This window comes from Haplochromis burtoni, unplaced genomic scaffold (assembly GCF_018398535.1).
Source record: "Haplochromis burtoni strain Fernald_Lab_line unplaced genomic scaffold, NCSU_Asbu1 Contig_90, whole genome shotgun sequence".
NCBI classification, from domain to species: Eukaryota; Metazoa; Chordata; class Actinopteri; order Cichliformes; family Cichlidae; genus Haplochromis; species Haplochromis burtoni.
In genome coordinates, this window is record NW_024582451.1 from 1485739 (window position 1) to 1511333 (window position 25595).

The 25595-nt window shown below is 39.6% G+C and overlaps 1 protein-coding gene across 4 annotated transcripts in view; it reads left to right on the top strand.

Moving 5' to 3' along the window:
- The window catches only part of LOC102292681 (RNA-binding motif, single-stranded-interacting protein 3), a 284741-nt gene continuing 259146 nt past the window's right edge, over positions 1–25595 (top strand). For 2 of the 4 annotated variants that reach the window (XM_005927656.3, XM_042222668.1), the window contains exons 1-2: positions 3–286; positions 3298–3486. In XM_005927656.3, coding sequence (XP_005927718.1) covers positions 3313–3486 — 174 coding nt within the window. In that variant the 5' untranslated portion in view covers positions 3–286; positions 3298–3312. Of the gene's footprint in view, positions 287–3297; positions 3487–25595 lie in introns of all 4 variants that reach the window. The other 2 variants (XM_042222666.1, XM_042222667.1) reach the window with 2 other exon arrangements.

Sequence of the window (25595 nt, forward strand, 5' to 3'; positions counted from 1 at the left end):
TTGCGGGGACACGCCCGCTGTGACAGCAGCAGCAGCTGAAGCGGCTTGTGTGGCTTTGACATCGTGCACTGCCTCCTGGGCTCGAGCTGAGCGTCTCAAAGCCTCGCGGCCAGCTTTTGACGGAATAACTTCTCATACAACTAAATGAAGCGGTTGCCTGTTGTTGTGCCCCAGACTGCTGTGGCTTTCCGCGTCAGAGCAACAACAGAGATGTAAAGCAATTTGCACTACCGCATCTTCCTCTTGATATGCTTCTGACATAACGAGGAGCCAAGAAGTGACAGAGGTATTTCGGCATTCTTTTGGAACTTGTTTGTGTTGGTGTGCCGCTGCCGTTACGCTGTTGAAGCCATTGTAATATCACAGGCACAGCGCTAGGAGCGACAACCCCCTCGGGAGGATGTTTGTGTCGCTTGAAGTCGGGACGACGTTAGAAAATGTTTGAGTTGCTCTGGTGTGCATTAAGTGAAACGTCCACGGTTAGCTGCAGCTTCATTTTTAGCTGTGAGCGTGAACGGAAGACCTAGCAGGCGAGTTCACATTAGCAGCTGAAGAAGGAGAACTTTGAACACTGAATGTTGCACTGACCTCGGGCCTCACCTGCTAGGTGCCAAACATAGAGAGACCTGCAAGAGGTGTATCCTTTGACACGCCACACGCTAAGATAATCTTTGCAGAGTTAGTCACTTCTAGTCCCACTTAGTGCTTTTGTAACCTTTTTGCATTATAACAATTAAATGATAATACTGGAGGAACATCACAAGGGTTCATTAACGGGGACCAACAGGTGAAGTTCACCTGTCTGTGTCTGTGCCAGTTTTCACTGGGCTGCAGTGTTATAATGCTCAGTGAAAGGTCCTTCAGGACATGTATTTATGAGGCAGCTCATCTCAGTTGCAAGAACAACCAACTGACCTCATAACTTATTAATGGCCCCAGAATGCAAAATGAAGCAACTCAGATGCTAAACATCGACCCGATGCTGATTTCAGATCTGTCCTTCAAACGAGGTCACTTGTCTTTACTTTGTTTGTCTTCTGCTTTATTGTTCGGGGACCTGGAAAAACAAGTCCTCACTACTGAGATAATGCTTCCTTGCATGCACCACACTGTTAAATGATTTTTTTTTTGTTCTAGATTATAAGGTTACAATTTAAAACATGTTGTTTGATCAGAAATTTTTTTTTAAACATCTGTTATTTATCCAGTTTATTTTTTTAAGTGCTTTCAGTATGACAAACACATACAGATTAGGAGAGAATTATTAGTCCCCAAACTGAAAGTTTTTCTCAAAATCTTCCCAAATGCTTTTTAACAGAGTAAGGGATTTTCAACATCCTATTTCTAAAAATATTAGTTCGCTTTAGATTTCCACACAATAACAGCATAATATCTGGGTAAAAAAAAAACCCACCCCAAATGACCAGGGTTATTAGCCCACTGAAAACTGACCTTTTTTTTGAGCCGTAGCACAAACCACTGCTGTGCAATTATGTGCTTTAACGTTGCCCAAAGCTTTTAAAATAAAAAGAAAACTGAGGTTTATCTTCCAATTTACAAACAGTATAAACACTTCAGCAAAGGTTTGAGCTCACACCTGAGAAACCCTCATGACAACAACAAAATAAATCCGTTAACTCGAGAAAAAGAGTTGTTGATGCTCACAAAGGATGAGATGGATATGCAAAGTTATGACACTGTTTCCAAGTGTCATCAACTGGAGTGAGAAGTATCATTAAGAAACTCAAAGAGAGCCACGGTGTACAGAACAAGCCCATCAGAGGTAAGAAGAGAAAGATTTCAAAGACCCTTAAAAGAAAACTAGTGATTAATGATGTGTTTAGACTCCAGAACAACAGCCAAGATGTGAGTGACTTAACCAAGTCTGGAATTGTAGTCTGAATGAAGAAAATCACTTGAAACCTTCACAAGAGTGGATTGCAAGGTTGCAGATCAAGATAAACTCTGCTTTTGCAGAAGAGACACTTTTAAGACAAACTAAAGAAAGAGAAACATTATGCATGCTGGAAGCACATTCTTCCAGTGTATAAAGGAGCTCGTTAGCCACAAAGATGCTTTAGTTTGGAGAAAGATGGGAGAGGTGTAAAACCCAAAGACTATTGTCTCCAGTCCCCACGGTGAAACACGGCGGTGGGAGTATTATGCTGTGGGATGCTTCAGTGCGTCTGGAACTGGGAATTTCATCAATGTGGGAGGAATCACGAAGGACGTGAAGATTCTGAAAGAAAACCTCAAGCAGCCAGCACCAAAACACAATAGCAACACAATACATACGTCAGCCCTAGTGAAGAACTACTTCCATAAGAGCAAAGTGAATGCCATTGACTGGCCTGCACTATCTTGAATCCCATTAAGAATCTGTAGGGTGAACTGAAGAGGGAAGTCCATGCCAGAAGACCACAAATTTGGAGAAGCATGTAAAATTCACCAAAAAAGAATAGGCTCAGATCAGGAGACGTGTGTGAGACTTACCTAAAACTACAACAAATGACATGCGCTGTTTTCCAGCAGATAGGATACACAATTGACTATTAGCGTTGGGTGGGCGAATCATTTTGACTCTGGTAGTTTCAGGGTTTCATGGATTAAAGTGATCCATTACATTCAGAATAAAACTTTTATGCTTTGTTTAACAGCACTTGGGTAATTCCCTTTATAAAAATTACATTTTCACATGGGGACTAATAATATTGTGCAAAGTCAGAGGTTAGGTTAGGATACAGTGCAGTGCCATGGGAAGGATAGCAAATCATTTTGTGCTGTGATATAATCGTTGTTATTAAGTTTTAATTATTTCATTTGTAGCTGAGAGAATGGCAACCAGAGCCTGATGGGAATTTCCTTGACAGACCTTTTACTTGTTAACTATGACTGAGTGTCCTCAAATTTTCCAGTTAGTCATGCATGATACCCAAATCCTAAAGGCTAACTTACCTAAGCAGACTCCAGCTTTAATGCCATTTAATATTAGTGATTACACCCGTGCCTTTATTGATGTGAAATGTCTAAATGTCTCCCTTGTTTTTGAAAATTTTAAAGATAATATTTACCCCACAGTTGTGTTCCAGTTCCAGACTTATAATGCAGAAAAGCTCGAACGACTTTTGTAATAAATACTGGAAATCGATAGTGATGTCAGACTGAGATATGTCTCAGAATACAAACACTGGTGCAGAGATTTTGTGAAAACAACCATAAATTGTAAGTCAGTCCAAGTGTTTCATTCATCCACTCTTTCTGTCATTATTTTCTGCAATCTCATGCTACCATTAAAAGGCACTGCAGGGGAAGATGGAGGTCCAAAGTGGTGTTCAGCAGCCTGAGCCCTGCCCTCTGGGCTCTCCTCGGTCAGGGGCCGATCAGCAGAATGAAGTGGATGACAGACAGATGGATGCCGGTGGTAGGCCTTCCACTGACAACCACAGTAAGGATGCACAGCCAGCAACGCAGAAAGACGACAAAAAAGTGAGTTACAGGCTCCCACTGCTGCACATCTGCAGGCGCTGGGTCTGGGTGTGTCTGTACATGTGTATGTGTGTGTTGAGTGATGAGATCCTGCCTGACTGTTGAGGTATGTGGGAAATATCCTGTACTTTGAGTGTGTTTTATTTTCCAGTGCTTAAAAGCCAAGTTGCATTTTTTGCCAATACATTTTTTTTATGTTGTGGGGCGTTAGGAAGAGCACAATGGATATTGGCAGCTAGCAATATTAGCCTATCCTAGCTATTTGCTGATATATTGGTATCAGCAAATAATTTTAATTTCTTCCCCTATAAAATTTAAATTTAGAGAAGTAAAGAAGAGACAGGCGAAACACCCTTCAGCCAGGTTGCGAGTGTTGTACATTGTATTGTTTGCCCACCAGAGGGCGCTCTGCAGCTTACCTGTTTGTAGCGCACCTGATTGGAACGCCACAAACACATTAGAGCGTTAGGCAGGCCATGAATGAATAATCATAACTTGTTGCAACATTATAACACGTTTATTTTTAACCTACATTGCCATATTATATAAGTAATGGCTCATAAATAACAGCTTATAAGAAATGTTTGGGAAACCTGCTTGTTTTGTGTGCCTGAAAGAATAAATATCGGCCAATATCTTATTTTTAAATTCCCTATTAATAGTATTGGTCTTAAAAACCCTATATCGGACCGTCTCTAGTGTTAAGCGTTGTCAGTCCTCAATCATGAGCTTCGACACTTCTCCAGTTCTGCAAGGACATGTTTGCAAAGCATTGTTGCTTCAAAACTATAGTTACTTTTGCTCTCATGCCTCAGTTGTTTTAAAGGGTCCAGTCAACGCAAAAATATCAAGCACCGCTGTGGTATGGACCTGTTCCTATTACTTATCAAAACCCAAGTGGATTGTGCAGTTCCCTCATGCGAGCGCTCATTCTCAAACATATCAACCCTCTGCCATTTTGGAGCCCTCTGCACGTCCAAGAGTGACAGTAAAATCCTCACTGGCTGTGCTCCATCTCAAGGATGTCAATCATGCTTCTCTGGCAGGAGCCAGAACCTCTTTCCGTCAATCAGCCCGAGAGGCTCTGCACGCCTCAGAGCAGAGAAGAGATAGAGGCAGAATAACCACAACAGATATCAAAAACATTCACTAGATGACTGGACTGACTGCTACTGGCAGCTCTGAATGGGTTGCTTGTCATGGCTTGCTGTATCAATTTTGAGTTCTTTGAGCAGAGTTTGAGCGTACAGTAATCGACATCACGCTTTAGGGTTTCCAACTTAGTGAGGTGAAAGGGCCTCTGAAGCATTAAACTAACATCAAAAAGTCATAATCATATAATGCAGTTATTTTAGGTTGAGTTTCAGCTTGTTACTGTAGCATTTAACTCTACTTAATATTAGGTATTAACCTGAAGGAAGTCTTTGCACTTATGTCTAAAATTTCTGCAGTTTAATGAGTTAGGGGATTTTTCTGCAGCTGTGATCAAATAAAGCAACTATTACTTCAGTACTTTTACTTTCATGTTTAATGCTAGCGACCTCATTCTTGATGATCTACATATTTGAACTGGCGAATATGCCCTTCCTGATGCATCCCTCTGGTTTGTGACTGACACTAGGACTACACTGGCTTGTGGCCCTTTGTCTCATGCCAGGAAAGAGTACTACAAATGTGATATTTGCTTTGAGAGTGAAGGAGTTGCTGTGAGTCTTTGTGGACTAAGAGAAAGCATATAATAAAGTGATGATAAGAACTGTACTGCACGAGGAGTCAGGAGTGGCAGAGAAGTATGTAAGGGCAAGACAGTGGTGAGGTGTGCAGTAGGATTGACAGATGGGTTCAAGGTGGGGGTGGGATTACATCAGGGATCAGCTGTGAGCCCTTTCTTGTTTGCACCGGTGATGGACAGGTTGACAGATGAGATCAGGCAGGAGCCTCCGTGGACTATGATGCTCACAGACGACATGATCTGTAGTGAGAGTGGGGAGGAGGTGGAAGAGAGGAGGAGGTATACTCTGGAGAGAAGAGGAATGAAAGCCAGTGGATACGTGTGTGGAAATGAGAGGGAGGTCAGTGGAACAGCTCAATTTATAAGGCAAGGCTGACATGGTTTGGACATGTGCAAGAGGAGGGATGGTGAATGTATTGGACAAAGGATGTTGAATATGGACCTGTGGAATAATGGAACTGTAACAAAAACACCCTTTGCTCATGGAGCTAGTTGCTTTGTTGCAGTTACTGCAGTCTGTGACAAATTCTTGTATAAGTTGTAATCGTGCAATAGTACTGTAGGATAACATACTTTGTGACCATGCAAACTTAAGATTATGTTCGCTATCTGAATTCTTTCAGGTAGTTCACTAAAGTCTCTTATTACAGTCCTTTGACATGCACATGAATACACACCCTCTATAAGACTGGATAGAAGATCTCCTGCCTTTGAGGTATTCAGCACAATAAGACCATCAGAATTTCCACACATACACTGGTCTACCACCCGCAGTTGGTGTGAAGATTTAATTTTTCAAACCTCAACCTATGCCTTTTAAATCCAACATTGACTCGTCCATGTCTGCTTTTATTGTCTACTGACAAATCAAAACCTTTGTACAAATATCTTACATTAATGGCTGTAATGATAAATGTTGCCACCTTGGAAGGCTGAGTGCAGTCTGTTAATGTTGAACAGGGGCATTTGTCAGTGTTTAGCTGTTTGTGCTGCACTGTGAAGCAATGGGGCATGAAGGCTTACATTTCAGAGAGCAGAGGTTTTCTAACAAGCTCACAGTGGCAACATTAAACATTAGTTTTTAATTTTACTGTGGGTGTTTCCACATAAGCAGACAACAAACCACAACATGCAACAAGACCACTGTCGCTGTCATTTAACCTTTTTCTAATTGAAGCAAGCAGAAGTGGGCATTTTTTTGTCCTTTTTCATTTTTTTCCCCATTCTCTGTTGTTAATTAGCAGAGTAGATAATTCTAATAAGTGGTGCATTTTCACAGAAACATCGCCTGGGGACCGCGGGTCCCAGCGACACTGGCCTGACCAACTGTTTGGCAAGCAGGCCACTGCGGCCGTGGATTCATCGATTCCTCTGGAGTGTTAATTCATCAAGGTGTCATCAGTGGAAATGGACCACTGCTCTGTCCTTGTTAAAGGGTGCTCGCCTCTCGCCTGCCCTGTTGTTTATTAGTGATGCATCATACAGAATGAGGTGACACAGTTTGGCCTGTGGGCGCAGGCTTAGAGCTGCGGTGGCATATAAGGTCATCATGAGTTCAGTCAGCTGTTGCATAAAGGTTAAGGAAGTTAGGTGGCGAAAGTATATTTTCCCGTTTGAATCCCCAGACTGACCCTGTATTCCCAGGAATAAGAAAGTAAAGGTTTAACATTTGTTTCAACCTGATGAAAAACCCTTTAGTGAGCAATTAATCCCAAGCTTGTACTTTTAATGTTGCATGCTAACTGTAGGCTGTTCTTTTTGAGCAGACTTTTTTCAAAAAGGGCATTTAAAATGTCTCACCAAATTTTTTTCAGCTTGGTTGTTTTCTATTAACACCATGGTGTCAATTGACCAACCATAAACTGAGTTATACGTTTAATAATATATAATTGGTATCCTGGATTTAACATTTGACCCCACTTGATTCACCGTTGATAATCCGTATCAGTGGATCAGAGACACCAGGATTCACTATTTTAATCTTGCGTCTGTACTATTATTACATGAATATTTTAGGGTGTTTGTTCATAACTAAACATTTCAGACTGAAAGGTAACTAACATAGCTTGCTACTTCTGCAGTAGCTTGCTACTTTGTTTGGCCCTTTGTTTGGACATTTGTGCACAGAAGAGACTCCAGCTGTTGTAAGGTGTCTTTCTGCTAAAGGTCAGCTGATGACCAGACAGTCAAAAGTCACAGCATCTGATCCACCCTCGGCAGTGTGCCCAGATGTGTATGGAGTAACTAACTAATGTAGGGAGTGTTCAGACCACAAATGGCTCTCTGAAATGACCTGTCAGGAGGAACGAAAAATTAAAAACGCCCACGAAGAGCCTCTGACAAGAGAGAAAGAAAAGTCTCAGCTCAGCACCCATGCAGTTTGTAGAAGAAACACAAGTGTTGATTTATAATGTGCTGAATCTGATCGTGCACTTAACCCTAACGTGGTCCCGCACGGATATTTGCTGTGCCCTTACCCCCACGTTGATCCGTGACACTATCTCAAGTGCAGTCCGTGACCTCTAAACGACCCTGAGGGATTCTTTCAGTTGCATCCCTCACCATGATGAATCGCCTTGTGAGGATTATTCTCCAATTAGCTCTGTTGAAATCTCAAAGCATCGGCCCACCACTGCTGATGAGCACCAGTGCTGATTTGAAATATTGCACTAATTGGTGTCATAACAGCCTACTGACCTTTAACTCATTAACTGCACTGGAAGCAAAAATAAGTCGGCAGTGCAAAGCCTATAGCTGCTTGTAGGAGTTAGCTTGCTGAGCATGCAGTTTTTATAATTGTTCTCTACAGTTTTCTAAAGGGGCTGTCTACGTGAGTGTGTTAATGCCTGTACCTGTGTGCACTCTATTTTTTACGGACAGTTTATTTTATCTCTCATGAATGTAAAACCGACTGATCTATTCCTCCCTCGATGTGGTAATTTGTGTTTTCTTTCCATTAGAAATGAGTCACTGGGGAGTGAGCTTTTATGCGTGGAGTGGAACAGTCGTACCAGTGATTATTGCTGTTGTATTTGATTACACAAATGACAAACATTCAGGAACAGAGGAAGCAAATTATGTTAAATTGCTTTGACTGAATTTGTGTGCACTTTCAAATGAACGATCTGAAAATTAAAATCTGTGCAAATGTTACTGGGTCCAGATTTGAATGACTTTCATGTTTGCTAAACTGTAAAATCAACCTGAGCGAGCTCAAGTCAGGTAAGTGGAACTTTCTTGACTTTGTGATGACTTGTCCAGATGCTGTTGGTGCACTTGCTTAATTACTTCTTGCTCATCGTGATTATTAAGATAACTGTAAAAAAGCAGATGGCATCTCACCTTGCTAGGCAATGTGGCTTCAGCTGCAGTGCGAAAGCTTGGGATGTCTTCTGTTTATATATATCATTATCTGTGGTGCCTAATTTTTTCGATTAACATTCAAGTTCAGAACGATCCAGTGAAAGGTGATATAATAGCTAATGTATCAAAATGCAAAGAATATGTGAGGAAAGTAAAGTGAAAGTTTTTGTCTTCATCAGCTTTTGCTGGATTGAACTGAGTGCAGTGAGTTGAGCCAAATATGGACCGACATCCTGAGCACCACCTCCGCAACCCCCCTTCGTCCTCCACTCTACAGATTACCTTGGCGGTAGCTAGCGGGGCCCAGATAATTACCTTGTGTTATTTCTCCTCCCACACTTTGCTTTTGAACTTGTAGCTGCCTGGCTGCCTCAGCTCTAATAGCATCCCGGCATGCCATCGATCCCGCACCCTTCCTCCGGATATGGAGGGGTAGTGGAGGTGGGCTGATGGTTGTGGAGGGAGGAGGGCTAGTCTGTCCCAAACCTCTGCTGGTTTCCTAAAGCGCAGGTTAATCAAAATGCCAGCGTGCCTTATCATAGAAACACCACAATGTGCAAATAGCTGTAATATGCACATTAAACAGCATATTACAATGTGCTCTTTGCAAGTGCATAAATTGAGAACTGGCACCTTGTCAAATACTAAACATTCACACATACAAATGGCTTCCAGTTTTTCCCCCATGCAGCAAATTAAACCTGCTATAACTAAATGGCTTCCTGTGTGAAGACTGCAGTTATGGCAGTTCAAAGACCTCATAATAGTGACCTTTAAAAAGTCTTTACTGCTTTTCTTTCTTTCTTGCTGTTTTTTTTTTTATTATTTTGAGAAAATTAAAATCTGCTCAGCTGTGTCAGGAAAGTAAAATAAATTGAAAGAGTGGTAGCTATAATAGTTTTAGATATGGTGTGATGTTTTAATCCTTTGACAGCACAAATATTCACTGCCACGCGCCAGAGCATTTCAAGGAAAGTGTCTTTAGAGACAGTCATTTTGCAGAGAGGTGAGTATGATGGCAGAGCATCTCAAGCAGATGTGGTAATCTCATTACTGTAATGCATCCCTAAGTATTATAGGAAGCTGCTTTTTTAAAGCTAATTTGATATATAAGTGTATTCAGAAAGCATTTTGTCTGTTATTCTTTGGAGAAAGAATAACATAAAAATAATGTCCAGATTGAATAATGAAATATTTGGTAATCCTGCTGTGTTCTGTTTCACGAGCAGACCTGTATCAAGATAGACAGGTTGACTTGTCAAACAAAGCTGTAACTAATAGCATCAGTAATAGCTCTATTTAATTTTGGTTTACTGTCAGGTCTTTGGGAAGGTGCCTGCTGGCTTACTGTCATATTGGCACGGGTAGATGAAGCTTTTTTTTTTATTGTTGCTTCTCCTCACACTTGTGAGTGTGTGTGTCTCTTTTCCAAAGATGTGAATATATAGAATATGCACCTTCCAATTTTAATGGAAGGCTTTCTAAAATAAATTATTAGACAGTAGAAATAGGTGTGAATAACTTGATGCTGGCTGAATTTTGTGTTTATGCAGTTCAGTGTCACACTTGAATAGAACATAAGGGTGCACAATTAATTGAATTTTAATCTCGATCAGGATTTTGACTTCCCAAAATTAAATTAAGATGATCGAGTGATATTAAAAATGTGTCTTCCACCAGTAAGAACGCAAAGAAAAAGCAAATCAAGTTCTTTGTAAATCAGCACCTGACCATGTGCCTAGAGTACATGTGCCAATCAAAGCTGTTCTCTGCAACATACAGTTTAAAGTTTTCTTGACTAGTCTGGATGGCAAAATTCAAATGTTCGGCACAGCAGGGGGAAGGGGAAGCTCATCCCTTGAAGTGGACTGTTTGAAAGTAGCTCAGATTTAAGGCAAGTGATGTTAACCAACAACAAATCATATGTTGAGAGTTGTGTAGAATTGCGTCTGCACCCCAACGCAACACAGCTGAGTTATTCAACTGCCTGGAAACACACCACAAAGTGCAGTATGATGAGTGCATAAGGCCAAGAAAAACCGTGCAAAGATCTCTAATGCGGACACGTCAAATGTTCAACGTTATCTCGGACATCACATCAGCTCACAAAGACAAGTGAACTCACCAGTGCATCACATTCAGTTAGATCAAACACACATGTCCACTAAACACTGCAAGTAATGAAGGCTTCTGTAAAATGGCCAGCATAGTGGACACAAGTTGCATTGTCCCCCCCCAAGCAATTATTTTGCTTCGGTGGCAATAATTGCGCTGTATGCAAAACATTGCAGGGGAAATGTAGAGGGATTTCACAGCTGTGGAGTACTTTTGAATTTTGTTTACATCCATCATGCAGGTACAGTGAAAACTGTATAATTTAGTTCTAGAAGATGGACTCTGCAAAGTTTTAATTAACAGGAATGTAGAACAATGCAGGTAAAAGTTGTCCTCTGATGATTTCATTTGGAGTTTTATGCATATTTCTTATTTTCCTTCTAAGAGATGCACCGAATTTAGGTGACTAAGAAGCCCATATTTTATTTTTACATTAATAACAATTCTACATGGGTCAAATGCAGCAGCACATGGCAGTGTTATATTACATGACACACCAATCAAATATTTTTTTGTTCATAATTGTTCAGCCCTAAGAGAACACTGATATTTAGATTTTTACTTTTATGACCAATAAAAATGTAGCCACTGAAAATGGCTTACATTTGATCATCACATATGAATCTTCTAACTCTCATTGCTCATTTCTGGCTCTTTAAGTCCAGGCCATCTCTCCTGCATCAGAGACTTTAGTACTGGAAATCATAAAAAGAGAAAAGGTGTAACTTAGTGATATGTTCAAAACCAGAATTTAACCTCTGCAATTTATTCATCAGTACAACTCTAATGACGCACTCCTGCAACACTGCTTAAATTTCCAGCCTCAGTTTAGTATGGTACAGTATTCATATGAGCACCCAGTATAGAAAAACTGCATCACAGAGCTCTGCACGGGGAACCATTGTGCTAAAGCTGAGTGATTCTAAATAAGGCAGAAAGAGATGTCACTTGAAAGAGGAAGTTAAAAAAGTCTAATCAAAAAATAAAAACTATCTGGTTTGATACACTTTTTTGATTCAGGCCCCCACAGTGAAAATTAAACTCTGTGTCCCTGTCAGGTTATTTGAAGTAAATATATCTTCTATGGAGTGCCTAGAGCATAAGGTAATTGGGTTACCTCCTGGTTTGGTGACCAAGGTCATACTTTAGCCCGTGAGCTCATGTATTAGGGACGGATGATCATTAGTGGAGAGTTGGAACGGCATTGCCATTTGGTTTTTGAACTGTTTGCTCTATTTATAATGGCTGTATGGATGCTTGTTAACATCAGCTGACCAGGAATTGATGTATCTGAAGAAAATAGTGATGCACATTTAAATGCAAATGGAATCTCTGCATGAATAGTAATAGATTTGCTTAGATAGCGCTTTTCAGGAAACTTTATAGGATGCTGTAATAACCCCTGTAACACTATACTTTAAACGGTAGGAAAAGCTTATCAGTGTGACTGGTATGCAGTCTAATGTGTTTTATGACGGCCCCTAGCTATTTGTAGACGTTATTTGTATTCCTGCTTGCTATTTTAGTCTATTGGCTCTTTAATCTGTCATACAAAAGTACAGAGGCTGATCAAGCATGTCAAATGCGTATCATGCATTCATGTATCAAGATGCAACCTTTCTTAGCAGCTCTATTTATCTCTTATTGGTGTGTTTTGCTACTTTATTCAAAGCATATACTCTCAGTATAAACATAGACAACGCATGGACCTTCATGTGTTCACAGTGACAATCACACACACGGTGACACACTACCAGCAGATCGCAGGCAACTTATTAGCTGCTGTCACAACACATTTGTCCCTCATCTGTTTGTGGGAGCTGTCGTGAGCAAAAGGTTGCTCTTTGCTGCAAAGTGGCAAAGTGAGGTCCTCACTGTGTTTTGCATTCTCTCCTAATGGAAAGCGATGGCATGGGCCATGGCCCCCTCTCTCTGTGGCCCTGTGCAAACCAGGGTGATTTCTGCCTGAAAATAGCCCCGCTGTCAGCTCGCCTTAGTTGCCGGGGCAGTTAAAAGAGTCAGTTAAGGGGATCAGTGCTCGCTGGAGTGTGTAGCTCAGTGGCTATGACACATGGCTTTGTTGGGATCACTAGCTGCTCCTAATCCTCTTGACACAGATGACCAAAGTGTCACCAGTCATGACTCCAGTTTTGCTTGTCTTTAACTTCGTAACCGGTTGACCTGTACACTTGCTAACAGCATGAACAGCTGTACTATCATATTATATTTGTTTTTTCTAAGAATTTTTTAAACCATGAACTGCCTTAATAAAAACCCCGCTGCTGTTATAGATTTAGTTCATAATGAAATATTTGTTGGACGTGCAGCTTGAGTTACAGGCCGGCAATTTGGCATGCTAACATAAGCACGAGAATGCCCCATTTAGAAGGCCATCTGGAAAATCCTTCGCTGTGATTAAAAAAACAAACAAACTGCCTCTTGCATTTTTTTTATGAATTGTAGACCCCATGGATGTTTGCTGTGTGTCTGCCACACTTTAGCTGTGTAGAAGTATGCATGCTGTTGGTGGTTTGTGTCTGACTCAGTGTCAAGGCTGGAAACTGTTCACTGTGTTTGTGATGACTTGGCAGCAAAAGAAAGGTCAAGGAAGACTTGTGCAGAATTGCCAAATGTGCGAGATTAGCAGTAGTCAGTTCTAGTTTCCATAGGGTGAAATTCTCTGGAGTTTTTCTGTGTTGCTAGAAAATGTGTTTAGTATTGTAAAATGTGGCTATAAGCCAAAAAAACAAAACAAAACAGAGCATAGAGTAGGGTTTGGCGATCACTGCTTCAAAAATTAAAATAGGAATATTAGTTGATAGTATGTAGTTTGTTTTGTTGCTGTTTTATATCACAGATGACGGAGGCTAATCCTTCTGCAATATCAAGATAGAAGCTTCTGATGTGCAAATCACTTGCAGAAACCATCTTAAAGACGGAAAGAAAAAGATCAGTGTTTGCAAATTTAGTCTTAGATGATTTGATTTTTTTTTTTAAATGAAAAGCTAGTTACAGAGTATTCTCTCAGAATAAAAGAATAATGATATGAAACAGATGTTCGTATTAGATATATTAGTTAAACACTGTTTTCCATGTTTGTGCAAAAGTGTTTTGTTTTCTGTGTGTGAATTTCTGTTGCAAGGTAAAATCTAATTAAAAGTGTCTTAGAAAGGTGTTGGACTACCATGTGCTGCCAGAACAGCTTCATTGTGTATTGGCTATCTGTCCAAAACCTTGCATAGGTCTTTAACTGATTTGAAATCTGCTGACTACAAAGTCAATAGCATATGATTCAGATTATTGTAATATTCAGTACCTAGCAGGGCTGGTCTTGGGGTTGAATCCGCCAGCTGGTTGACATCTGCCTGTTCTCCCTGTGCTTGCATGGGTCCTCTCTGGGTACTCGAGCTTCCTCCCACAGTCCAACGACATCTGCGGGGTTAAGTTGATTAGCAATTCTAAGTTTGCTGCAGGTGTGAATGTGAGTGGTTGTAAACGACCCCCATTTACTGATAAACTCATACACTAGAAAAAGTGGGGGATGCTATCCCAGAAATGGCTGCTCCCATCACTTAAATATTTCATTATAGAATAAAGGTGCACATTAACAACAACCTTGCATTGATTTAGCAACCCTTTACTCTGGGAGGACAAGTGGGCACAAACTATGTCAGCAAAATGCAGCTTGCTATAGGGAGTTCAGTATGTACAGGAAATTAAAATGTGTTTCTGCCATTTTCTAATACAAAAGATATGCGTAGGGATAACATAACGGACAAAACCTTTCCAAACAGTTGAACAGTGTAGGAAGAAATCAAGATTACTTATCACTTTTTCATGTTACTTATGCAAACTGCTTGTGCTTTATATCTGTTTACTTGGTGCCTGGTTTTCCAGCTGAAAACTGGTCCAAGTAAGTGTTGAAATTTTCAGATTTAGAACTTAAACACAGCTGTGGATAAAATGTTAGTTATTTTTCAGAACACTGGGAATCATTTTGTAGTGTATATATTTAATTCATATTTATTTTTCTTAAAATTAGTGTCTACATGAATTTAATGCTGCAAAGAACAACAAAACCCTTTTACTGTCAATGATGCAAATCATCCCCATGTGTGAATGTATATTCTTGTCACTGTAAACTTGAAATGTCCGTACATAGACTAGTGGCTTTTCAGACCATCTTCAGGATGAGAGCGTTCACATGGGAAGATGACCTCAGCACTGTTAAGTCCAGTCAAACAGATGCTACTCTGTTTGGTAGTGACACACGTGCTAAAATATTTCCATTAGGACAATCTGTTTCTACTCAGAAATGTGTTTTGATTAATTATTATTATGGAGCACTTACATCAGTGTTTTCCAGTGTTTAGATGAGACTTGGCTTGCAGTCTTCATAACACCCTTCTCGAACGTTTTAGTGAATACATATAATCCCAACCAAATGGAAAACAGAAAAAGAAATCACAACATATAAAACTTTTTTTCTTCCAATTTCTGTTCTATAATTTCTGCTGTGCGCTGGAAAATTCCATATCTATGCTCTTTTACACATTAACAGAATTAACAGGAAGTAATGATAAGAAACAGGTGACTGTGCTTTGGCTATGAAGTATTGGTGGTCTTGGTGCAACATTAGCTTTACTGACAACAGCCAGAGCCCAAATAAATGTACATAAATAAAAGAGACACATCAAAACAGCTTTGGCAATGTTTCTTCCCCTTAGGTGTGATATGAGAGATTCAAAACCACTGGATGTTGTACTAAAGTATAAACATCTCCAACCCAGACAGAAATGAACATCTGCCACATGTCTGACCACCCATAACACTTCACTAAAAGGAAAAAACAACCGTGCAGTTGCTATCATTTGCTCACCTTAGCCTTGGGGTATACAACGGCTGGATGAGATATGCTTCTGTAACTGACGTCGAGTCCACAATCATGATGAAACCATATATTTCTGTTTTGCTGCGCTCCTCTGCTCGCTGTGTCTGTTCAAACATGCACACAGGGTGATTGAGAAAACAGAGGAAAGCAGTAAAGCATGAAAATTTACTTACACAAGTGCACATACCATATGTTAAAAAACTAGGGAAGCTTCTAAATCACACATTGGATCTTAATGAATGAAAAGACCTGACTGCACTAACATGCACACAAAGTTATCAAAACATAATATAGAGAAGTTCAGGTTACAGCACACACAGTTTGACGTCACAAATAGTTGTTGACTTTTATATTAAAGCTAGAGGGTGAATTATGCTCCAGAAGTTGTTCTTTTTTTATTTGTTGAAAATGGTTTTACATCTACAGTCAATAAATCAACTGTTCTGATAATAAAAATAAAATGTTGTCTTCTGACCAAATGCAAAGATTGGATGGCGAGCCAGCCTGCATGCCTGTCTGAATGTACACTGATTACATATCAGATGGAAAGCTTCCAAAATACTAGATATAGACACAGATAGTGTTAGCGAGCTAGTTGCCCGTGAATGGCAAACAAAAGCGTAGACATTTGATGTATAGTTCAGCCGATAACAGCTTTTGTTGTGCACAAAGGAAAACTGATCACACATGTAAGATGGCCATGGTTACACTATTTTATTTTATATAAATTACATTACTATGATGTTGCAGGTGGTCTGATGTTAACTTGTCCTAAGTGCTAGGGCCAATGGCATGCATAGTTGTATTGGGGATTAGCAGAAAGAGTAATTCGTGCATTGCCAGGTAGTGTTTCTGAGTACATTGCAATGCTGATTCTATTGCAATAGGATAATGTGGTATGTAATTATTCTTATAGACACATAAGCACACAAAGAGCAGTTGTTCACACTTCAAATTTTTGACTGTCATCAGTTCTGGTTATAGCTGGGTGCTTCTTAATGCTAATTTTAATCGACAGTATTTTAAAACCAATGGAAATAGTCTTTTTCTCTCACAGCATGAACACTCATAAACCGTCAGATAGCACAAGGAGTCGTTTTGCTCTTTCCACACGCCAGACAGAGCTAGAGGCTTTGCATCACATGTAGACCATGTAAATGATGGCCTATCATGTTGCACAACTGAAAACATATATTTACTATACACAATTATTCGTGTGCGTTATTGTGGTTGATGCAGCCTATTTGATGAGCTTCTAATCATTTGCTGAGTTTCTTTCAAATTGCATGACAATATAAAACTTCCTTGGAGTTTGTAGGTTTAAGAGCTAGTGTTTATTTTATTGAATGCTGTATTTGTTTTTACATATGTGTAAGCTTATCTAATCGTTGAAGAGATAATTGTAAAATGAATAAATGGAAGTGATGAAGTTTCATGTCTATTGATCGGGTTTTAAGACCGTCTCAACATGATTTTCTTGATCTGTCAAGACCTGGACAGTGCAAATTCATTCTTTTCTTTCAGAAGAGTGACTTTAGAGAGAGACCCAAAATGTTTAGATGGAATTATGTCAGTTGTTTGCTAAATCAAGGAGACACCTGAAAATATTCCTTAAGGACACATTACAGATGATATTTTTGATGAGTGACCTCAGGATCATGTTTGAAGACAGATAAGAAAAACTACACTTAATAAATTTAATTTCATGGTTTGTGTGGTAGCTACTGTTAAGAGCACAAGTAGCCAGTTAGTGAGTGGGCAAATTCTCGATGACTCCATTTGAAGCAAAAAATGTATTATGGATAGATGGATCCCGACCCCACTACATTACTTTACTCTAATACTAGGGCTTAATGGTGCAGAAGCTTCATTGCCTATTAACAGTATCATCGTCTACCTAATATACTCAACACAACTAGGAAAAGCATCAGTCAGGGACCGAATTTGGATTTTTAGCATGGTGGGCAGTGGCTTTTCAACATTTAAGAGGGAGTATTGTAACTTGTTGTTATTAACCGTCATCTTAATAAATTATTATTTTTTTTGCTCTGTTCATAATTTGACATAATTTGACATCATTATTTTCTATTTCTGCTTTGCTTAATGTTTCTTTTGAAAATCCAAATTTTTTGAGGTCCCAGGTGTCCCTGGCCTCTTGGACATTCATATCAGTCAAATGAAGGTTAAAAAAACCAGCTATACCTATGAAAGATATCCCATAGATTCTTTTTCTTTTTAAGTCACATGTGAATCATTTTATGAATTCATCCGTTTATCCGCATTGGGTGATTGTGTGGTTAGCTGTATACCTCAAAGGGGCACTGTTAGGGCACCCCACCAGCTCTTTGATAAAAAAGAGCCAACACCTCCATAATGATCCTTGAGGTCTGTAATACAGACACGCATATATATATTCACATCTCATTAGACTGTTTGACTGGCCTTCTTATTTGCAGTTTTCAGACCGCACCTGCCCACTCATTAACACTACTGATAGAGACATAACACAAGTCATTACTAGAGTGGATAATGGTAAAATACCATACTGGCTTTTAACTGATTGGCGAAATAAAACGACATCCCCGTTAATGCATCATGCTGAGCCGTGCTACAGTTATGTCATAAAGATATTACTGTTTTAAAAGCTGTTAGAAAAGCTTGGCTTGTGTGTAAGCACAAAGGTCAGCGGACTGTGCCCTGTGATGGTGTGTAAATGAAATGGTAATAGAGGGGTTTCATCACCATTACTAATTACTGAATGACAGTTTACTCACTAGTGTGTAACTGTGTCTGTGCGTGTGTGCATGCGTGTGTGTGATAGGCCTAATTAGGTAAACTCCCATTACACTTAAAAGTGCATTACTGCTGCTCTTTTGTAAAGGCTATAATTAGAGCGCTGCGGAGAGTGAACAGTAATTAAGTTATTTCAAGTATTATTAGGCTGCTTGTTATACGAGCCAATTGTATTGAAAACGATGGAATACATATCTGACTCTGTGCCACAGCTCTGTTAACTTTATAGATATTAAACCAAACAGCTATTACACAGTGTATAATTTGAGCGTACGCTATATACATCTTGTCTTCTTCTGAAGGGATTTCTGTTTGTGAAAATTGAGATATTATAAGAGACAAACTCAGCCTGTGGAGAAAAAAAAGACAAATGACAGCACAAATGCCAATTGATATGCTCATGCATTTCTTGTCTGAGGCTCTCAGCCTGACTTGGCATTTTTGTGCATGTGTCATCCGATGCCTGCAGTAGCAGCAGCATGAGCCGCAGATCCTCTACCTAATCCAGATTGCCTTCTAATCCCAATCACACTCTCCTCTTCCAGCCATTGACTCCATTATTTCTCAGCAGTTTTATGCAGTCTGTCTCTTTAAAATTCTTATGATCTCAAATCATTAGAATTATTGGAAAGGCCCCGGACACCCATAAATGATCGACTTCCCTCATTTTGCCTGATTATACTTTCATTCTGGCATTCTCGATTCATATCCCTCCGTCTCTTATTAGTCTCGCTGCACATATTATATCTTAAAATGTCATCAGTATTTATAATACTATTTAATCAGACAAACATTTAAGTGCTATAAACTGTATCTTTTCTATGAGCATCGTGCTGCTCTTTTCTTCCTCTCTGGCAGCAGATTTAAGTAACACTTGTAATGATGTTAATCACTGTCTTAGGAGACCTTAACAGGTCTTGAAGGGGAGAGGAGACTCGGTCACTGGCACATTTGCACGAGGTTAGCAAATCTCATCGGAAGGGTGGTGGGGTGGATTGGGAGCATGGGCTCTTTTGCCAGGAGAGCTGTAGCAGATCCTCTTTACACACTGCTCTGAATGGACCTATTTTTAGCACACAGGGTGGTTTTCTTGGACAGAAAGATATCTCTTTGTTGCGCAGTTGTGCTCCGTATACTTAATCATTCTCAGTGGAACCACTTTAAATCTTTGCGTGCACACAGATTGTGTAGATTTGTGTAGAAAGTATTTTTTGTTTTTGACGTGAAAGGATTTATTGAGATTGAAAGGATAGCAATGTGACATCTAATTGCATATAATTACATAAATATGTTTAACAAAGTGTAATAGAAGATAATGGCATGGCTCCAGAGAGCATATTAAAAGAACGTGCAAAAATGTATGTGGTATTTAAAAAGTACACAAACTGAACAAGTAAACTGCTTGTTGGGTAATCATGTAACTACATGTTATGTTGGTCAGTGTAATGGAAATGTTACCTGTTAATTACAGGTTACCTGTTATAAACTAGACTTGTTAAGGACTGAAATTAGCTTCTCCTTTTTTTAATTGTATTATCTGGTAGGTATGGCGTGCTGCATGACGGGCCTGTAGCTTAGGAACTGCAAAATATGCAAAATATGTAATCTATTGGTTTCTTAACTGATATCTGAAATTTATCAGTGAGGTAAAGTTCAGCCTCGAGGTTGTCGCAGTAGGCTGCAAAAGTGGCCAAGAAGTATTTTAAGGTAGCACCTGGCAAGGTGTGTGAATGGTAAACTACCCATGTCTATATGAGTGACAGACCAGCAAATCTTATTTGAAGTATATGGATTTCAGAAATGAAGGAAAAGGAGATACAGACATGTCTAGTTTCCCCAGACGTGGAACCCAGGATGAATGTCATGCCCAGGTTTAGCAAATCTCATTTACACATTTCACGCAGGGAAATGTCCCTCTCTCCTTGTGTTCCCTCTGTCTTCCCCTCCCATCGCAATAAAATGCTTCATACTTAGCAGAACCATGAGCCCGGAGGCTGTGTCTCAAAAACACAACACACAAACACACACCACACACAAGGAAAAAAATCCTTAGTTTTACAGTTTCTTTTTCTAGGTGATATTAACTCATTCTGGATGACCCATGTTGATAGGCTTTCTCTGTGGACTTGCATTGCTTACATAGAAGAGTGCAAACTGACAGCTTGTTTAAAATTCAAGTGCGTAACTAACTTCCATTGAACAAAGCTGCCATAAATAACAAAGGGAGTGTAATTTCAATATTGCTAAATCTAAATAAAATAAAAAAAACAAGTCAGTTTCTAAACTCACTTTGTTTGTATTACTTTGAGTGGTGGTTAGATAGCTATAAATAGCATTTGTTCAAAAACAGTCTACTGAAAAGCTGTGGTTTTAATCAGTCTTGCATGCAGTCAGCAATTTCAGACTAATTTCTCTAGGTTATGTGTGCAGAGGTGAAGAGTAGGTAAGTGTAGCTGGTCGCTTTATGTGCAGTTTAAGTGTGTGCATATATTATTTTCCTCCGTATATCTGTAAAAGTGCAGTTATCCACACTTTATTACTGCCTAAAACTGCCTTGGCTGGATCCCAACTGTCCTGGCTGTCTCTTATTTTGGGACATGTTTGTTACAGAATGAAAGGAGTGTTTTGAGAGATGATCACAGACATTCTCCCTAGAGAAATCTTAAGGAGGAAAGTGAGCCTATTTTCAGCGCTGTAGCAGCGGAGAGTGGGACTCATTATGACTCACTCAGAGCTGAAATGCTCTGGATGATGTCTGAGTCAGACGTGAGGGCCAGTGTCCGCTGCCATGGTGATGCACAGCCAAATGTAAGTGAACTCGGAGAGCAATAGACATGGAAATGAAATGAGGGAAGCTTAAAAGGGCCCCGAGGCTGCTTCTCTATTGTCATGATAAAATTCCGAGAGCAAGAGCTGGTACGCTAAAGGCACATTAAATGTGCATAGTTTTTGTGTAGTTTTTAATTGCCTGGTGAAAAATGTAGGAAGAATTCAAAAATATGTCCAAATTTCTTTGATTAGAGATGCCAAGTCCAAATTGCAAACCTTCAACACAATACCTCAGCAAAAACATGCTGTAACCACAGAAAGCCACATCAAGCAGTATTTATTCTTTTATCTTCAATACTTGTTTTTCTTTTCTCTTAAATGCATTATAATTGAATTACCACAGTTACTTGAATTTGGCCTCCACGCCACCTTTTCTTTAGTCTTCAAGATAAAATTCTAAAAGTTAAGTCTATAATACAGCTTTACTCAATCACTTGCCTCTTTCATGCCATGATTCTCACTTTGGCACCCTGAAGCTTCTGGCTGCGATCCAGTATAGCTTGCATTAGCAGGAACTCGCACATGCATGAGCTGCATTAAAAAGGAGCTCAATATCTCAATATGTGAGAAATTAATGGAGATTTTTTGTATTGATGTAGTCTTTATGGAGTGTGGCATTTGGCACTGATGCATTGAATTAGTAAATGGTAATTGCAAGTGAAATATGAGGAATTATTCTGTCAGTAAATCCAGTGTGGCACCTCTGACACTCACCTAGCACCTCAGTGTGCTTCTGTGTGCAATTTGACACGCGTCTTAAACTTCACAGCTTCACTGTCCAGTCAGCAGCAGAAAACTGTGATGTAAGGACAGAGCCACGTAACAGGCCAGCAGATATTAATCCGATGTGCCTGGCTTGGCCTGGGCAGGTTGGCCTTAAGCCAGGGTAAGATAGAACAGGGTCAGATAACAGCACGTGTTCCTGCCAAATCCAGCAGGTACAGCATGGAGAGAGGCACATATACCTTGCACATGTGTCTATCTCCCTTTGTTTCTCACAGTAAGATACATTTTTCAACAAAGGTTTTTGACAGCCATCATCTAATGAAATCTGAGAGCGGTAATTGTATTGACTAGTGAAATCAATAAAGAATAAGTAAAATTGTAATTTTAATGCATTGATAAAGGTGTGCTAGTTTTTAAATAGTGAAAATTGTCAATCAAGTATACCTGAGATTAAAGTAATACTTTTTAAATGACTCAAAGTCATATTCCAGTAAACAAGATATTTGTTCTAGAAAAGAAAATTTTATAATTTTTGAAATCTGAAACAGAAGAATTTAGACCGTTTTTAGTACATGTTTATTATTTTTTTCTCTCTGTCAAAGTGTGCTTAATTAGCAGCACAGTTTCTGAAAACAGTGTTGGCAGAACATCGAAATGCAGTTTACAGTATTACAATAGAAGAGAACAATAAAATGGACAATCAAATTTCAACTCGGTTGAGTATGCAAACTAAACAGCTATGCATCGTTTGTATTCACTGCCCCTCATGTCGATATATGTGAGTATTTTTACTTTTCAGATGTTGCAGCACTGAATTGGTTAAAGTAAATGTTCAGAGCCTCACTGACTGGCTCACATTGCAAGAGGAAATGCATCTCTGCATCAGACTCACCTGTCAAACAGTGATCACATGTTTTGTTTCCTTTTGGTTGGCATGACATTTTGTGTCTTCGTGTTCTATTGCCAGTTTGTGGTCACTGAGCCAACACTTGGTTAGTATCCGTCGCTGCTTTCTGTCTCTGACACTCACAGTTATTCTGCTCTGTTTAGGGTCTGCCTAATCTAGTCTGCCTAAGCTTTTAGTTCCTTCTTTCCTGTGTATTCAGATAGATTTCTTTGCATTTTCTCTCTCTCCCTCTCTCCCATATAGAGATAGATAAACAGGTCGATAAAATGAGAATAGTAGTCAGGTACACACACATACTGACACATGTGGCCCTCTATATCAGTCAGGCTGCCAGAGGTCAGCTCTGTGACCTGAGAGTCAGTGACAGACAGCAGGCATGCAGACACACCGAGGTGGATGTGGAGAACTGCTACAGCCAATCTGTATCATTCACTAGTTCACTCTGAGCCCCGTTTGCAACACTGTTTGGTGGAAACATCCAGAACACTTGGAACATATATTATAACAACTTGTAATCATTTTATTTTGGTTTGTTTGTTTTGTGCATATGCTAAGAAATCAATGAATGTTTAGCTGAGACATTGAGTGTCTCTAAAAACAGTAGCAACATTAGCACTATCAGTTGCACTGCACATGAAGTGAGCCTGTTTAACCCTTATTTAACTGGAAACAACATGGAGGGCTTTAGGCTTTCCAAGATGCATTCGCATCGTACGTATTCATTGAAATGGCTTGTTTACTTCCATATACTTCTTAATGCTGTAGCAACAACTTCATTCTTTGTACACAGTGGGGATCTGATGCTGCCAATATCTTGTCATTAAATTGTCATTATTTGATATTTAAGCTGGTGTTTGTCGTTTCACTGCTTTTGCGTCTGATTGGCCGCGACGATAATGTGCTTTCATATATGAACGCAATGGTTTTTTTTACATTGTTTAAATTCCGACACATTTAGTGCATTGGCCTCAAACACAGTGCAGCTCTAGTGGGGACTGTATATTTAGTGTTAATAATAAGCACATGCATTTATCTGTATGTCTGATCTCATACTGCTTTGCAACAGAGGTTACAAATCATGGCTGAAAAATAAAAGGGCAGCCACAAAAAAGATGCTTTGACAGTTGGCTAAACTTAAAACAACTGTGTGTGGTAAGTGTGTGTCATTGTTTTTTTGTTTTTGTTAATTGTGTTTAGCATATTAATATGTAGAGCAGAATAGCTGAGTATTTGTTAAATCTGTGTAAACCAGCTTTCTATTTTTACAGCTTTTCTTCATACCTAGCTCAGGATGATGATCTTTATCAGTGAATGAGGAAATCTAACAAAAGAAAAAAAGCTTTCACATCCACAAGCACCTTTCTGCAATGTGGTTTCTCTTCTGCTGAGCAACAGCGTTTCTCTTCTACGCTTGAATCTTGACTCTGCGAGATGGGCTGTTCCGCAGGTTTCACACTTCTCAGAACATATTCACATTTCCAAATTAGTAGATCCTTTCCTTCTGATTAATTTTATTCTGGGGAAGTCGTGTGAGTTTACAGTTGTACGCGTGTGTGTGTGTGTGTGTGTATGTACGTGTGTGTCAACAGGCTTTGGTGGCCTGTTGAACCACTTAAAGGATTCTATTTAACGGGTCAGCCGAGCAATTAATCAAGGGTTTAATTGGAATCCCGAGTGGAGTGACATGATTTATGCAAATAAGGTCATTAATATGCAGGCCTGCATTCGATGCTCAAATTAAAATGGCTCATCCGCCAGCGCCGGCTAGCACTTTCATTACAGTAAATTAGAGAGCGATAATAACTCCAAATACACATATTTATTTTCTACAGACATTCAGAATAGGACATGCCCACAGGAAGAAAAATATGAAAAGGCAAAAAAGAAGGAAGTTCTTATATGGGAGTTGGAAAGAGGCAGCGCTAATGCTGTTAATTTTACCTCATTAGAAGCACAGTGCTATCTGCAGGGCTTCAGTTTTAATTGGATCACCAAGCAATTTAAACCACATTTGGTTCTTAATTGCTTTTTCTTTCCTCTTTATAATAAATAGTATAGCAGTAGTAGCTATTCGCCAGATTCTTTCCCTGGTCAGTGCTGTGCAGTGATTCAAGTGTCTGACCTATGCTGCTGTCCTTGGTTACTGCACCCACAAGGACAGTTTGTGGTTCTTGGTCCAGTGTCCAGTCCCCTCTTCCTCACTATCTGCTGATGCCAGGATATTAGAAAAAAGGCGGAAAGGAGCTGAGCCACAGCTGGAGTCGCATTTTCCTGCTACTTCTTTCATGACAGTAGCTGCACAGAACGCAGGCTATAAAAGCCGCTTGTATTAACAAGTAATACCCAATAATTGCCCTGTCACTGTGGAGCAGTTGCCAGCATAAGTGAAGTGTGTATGTGCTTTTAATGATGATGAGAAATAAGGTGTAGTCTGATGCTCAAGTAGCTGTTGATTGTGACTGGAAGTGAAGAGGGGTGGTTAGCAGTACCTAATAATGTCTGTGTAAATCTTAATGACATAAAGTGATTGTCATATCATGGTGTCAACAGCAGTGTTACCTGATGTATTTATGCAATGACTGTGCCGCATCAACACACTTAAAGTAGGTTTCAACAAAACAAGTACCGCACTAACTACCAGAGAAATAGAGTGGAGGCGCTACCTCACCTAACAAAGACTACATACTCTGGCATATAGATACTGTACCTGACAATATCATTCTCTGATGGTTAGATGGGGTTGTAGGAGAAAA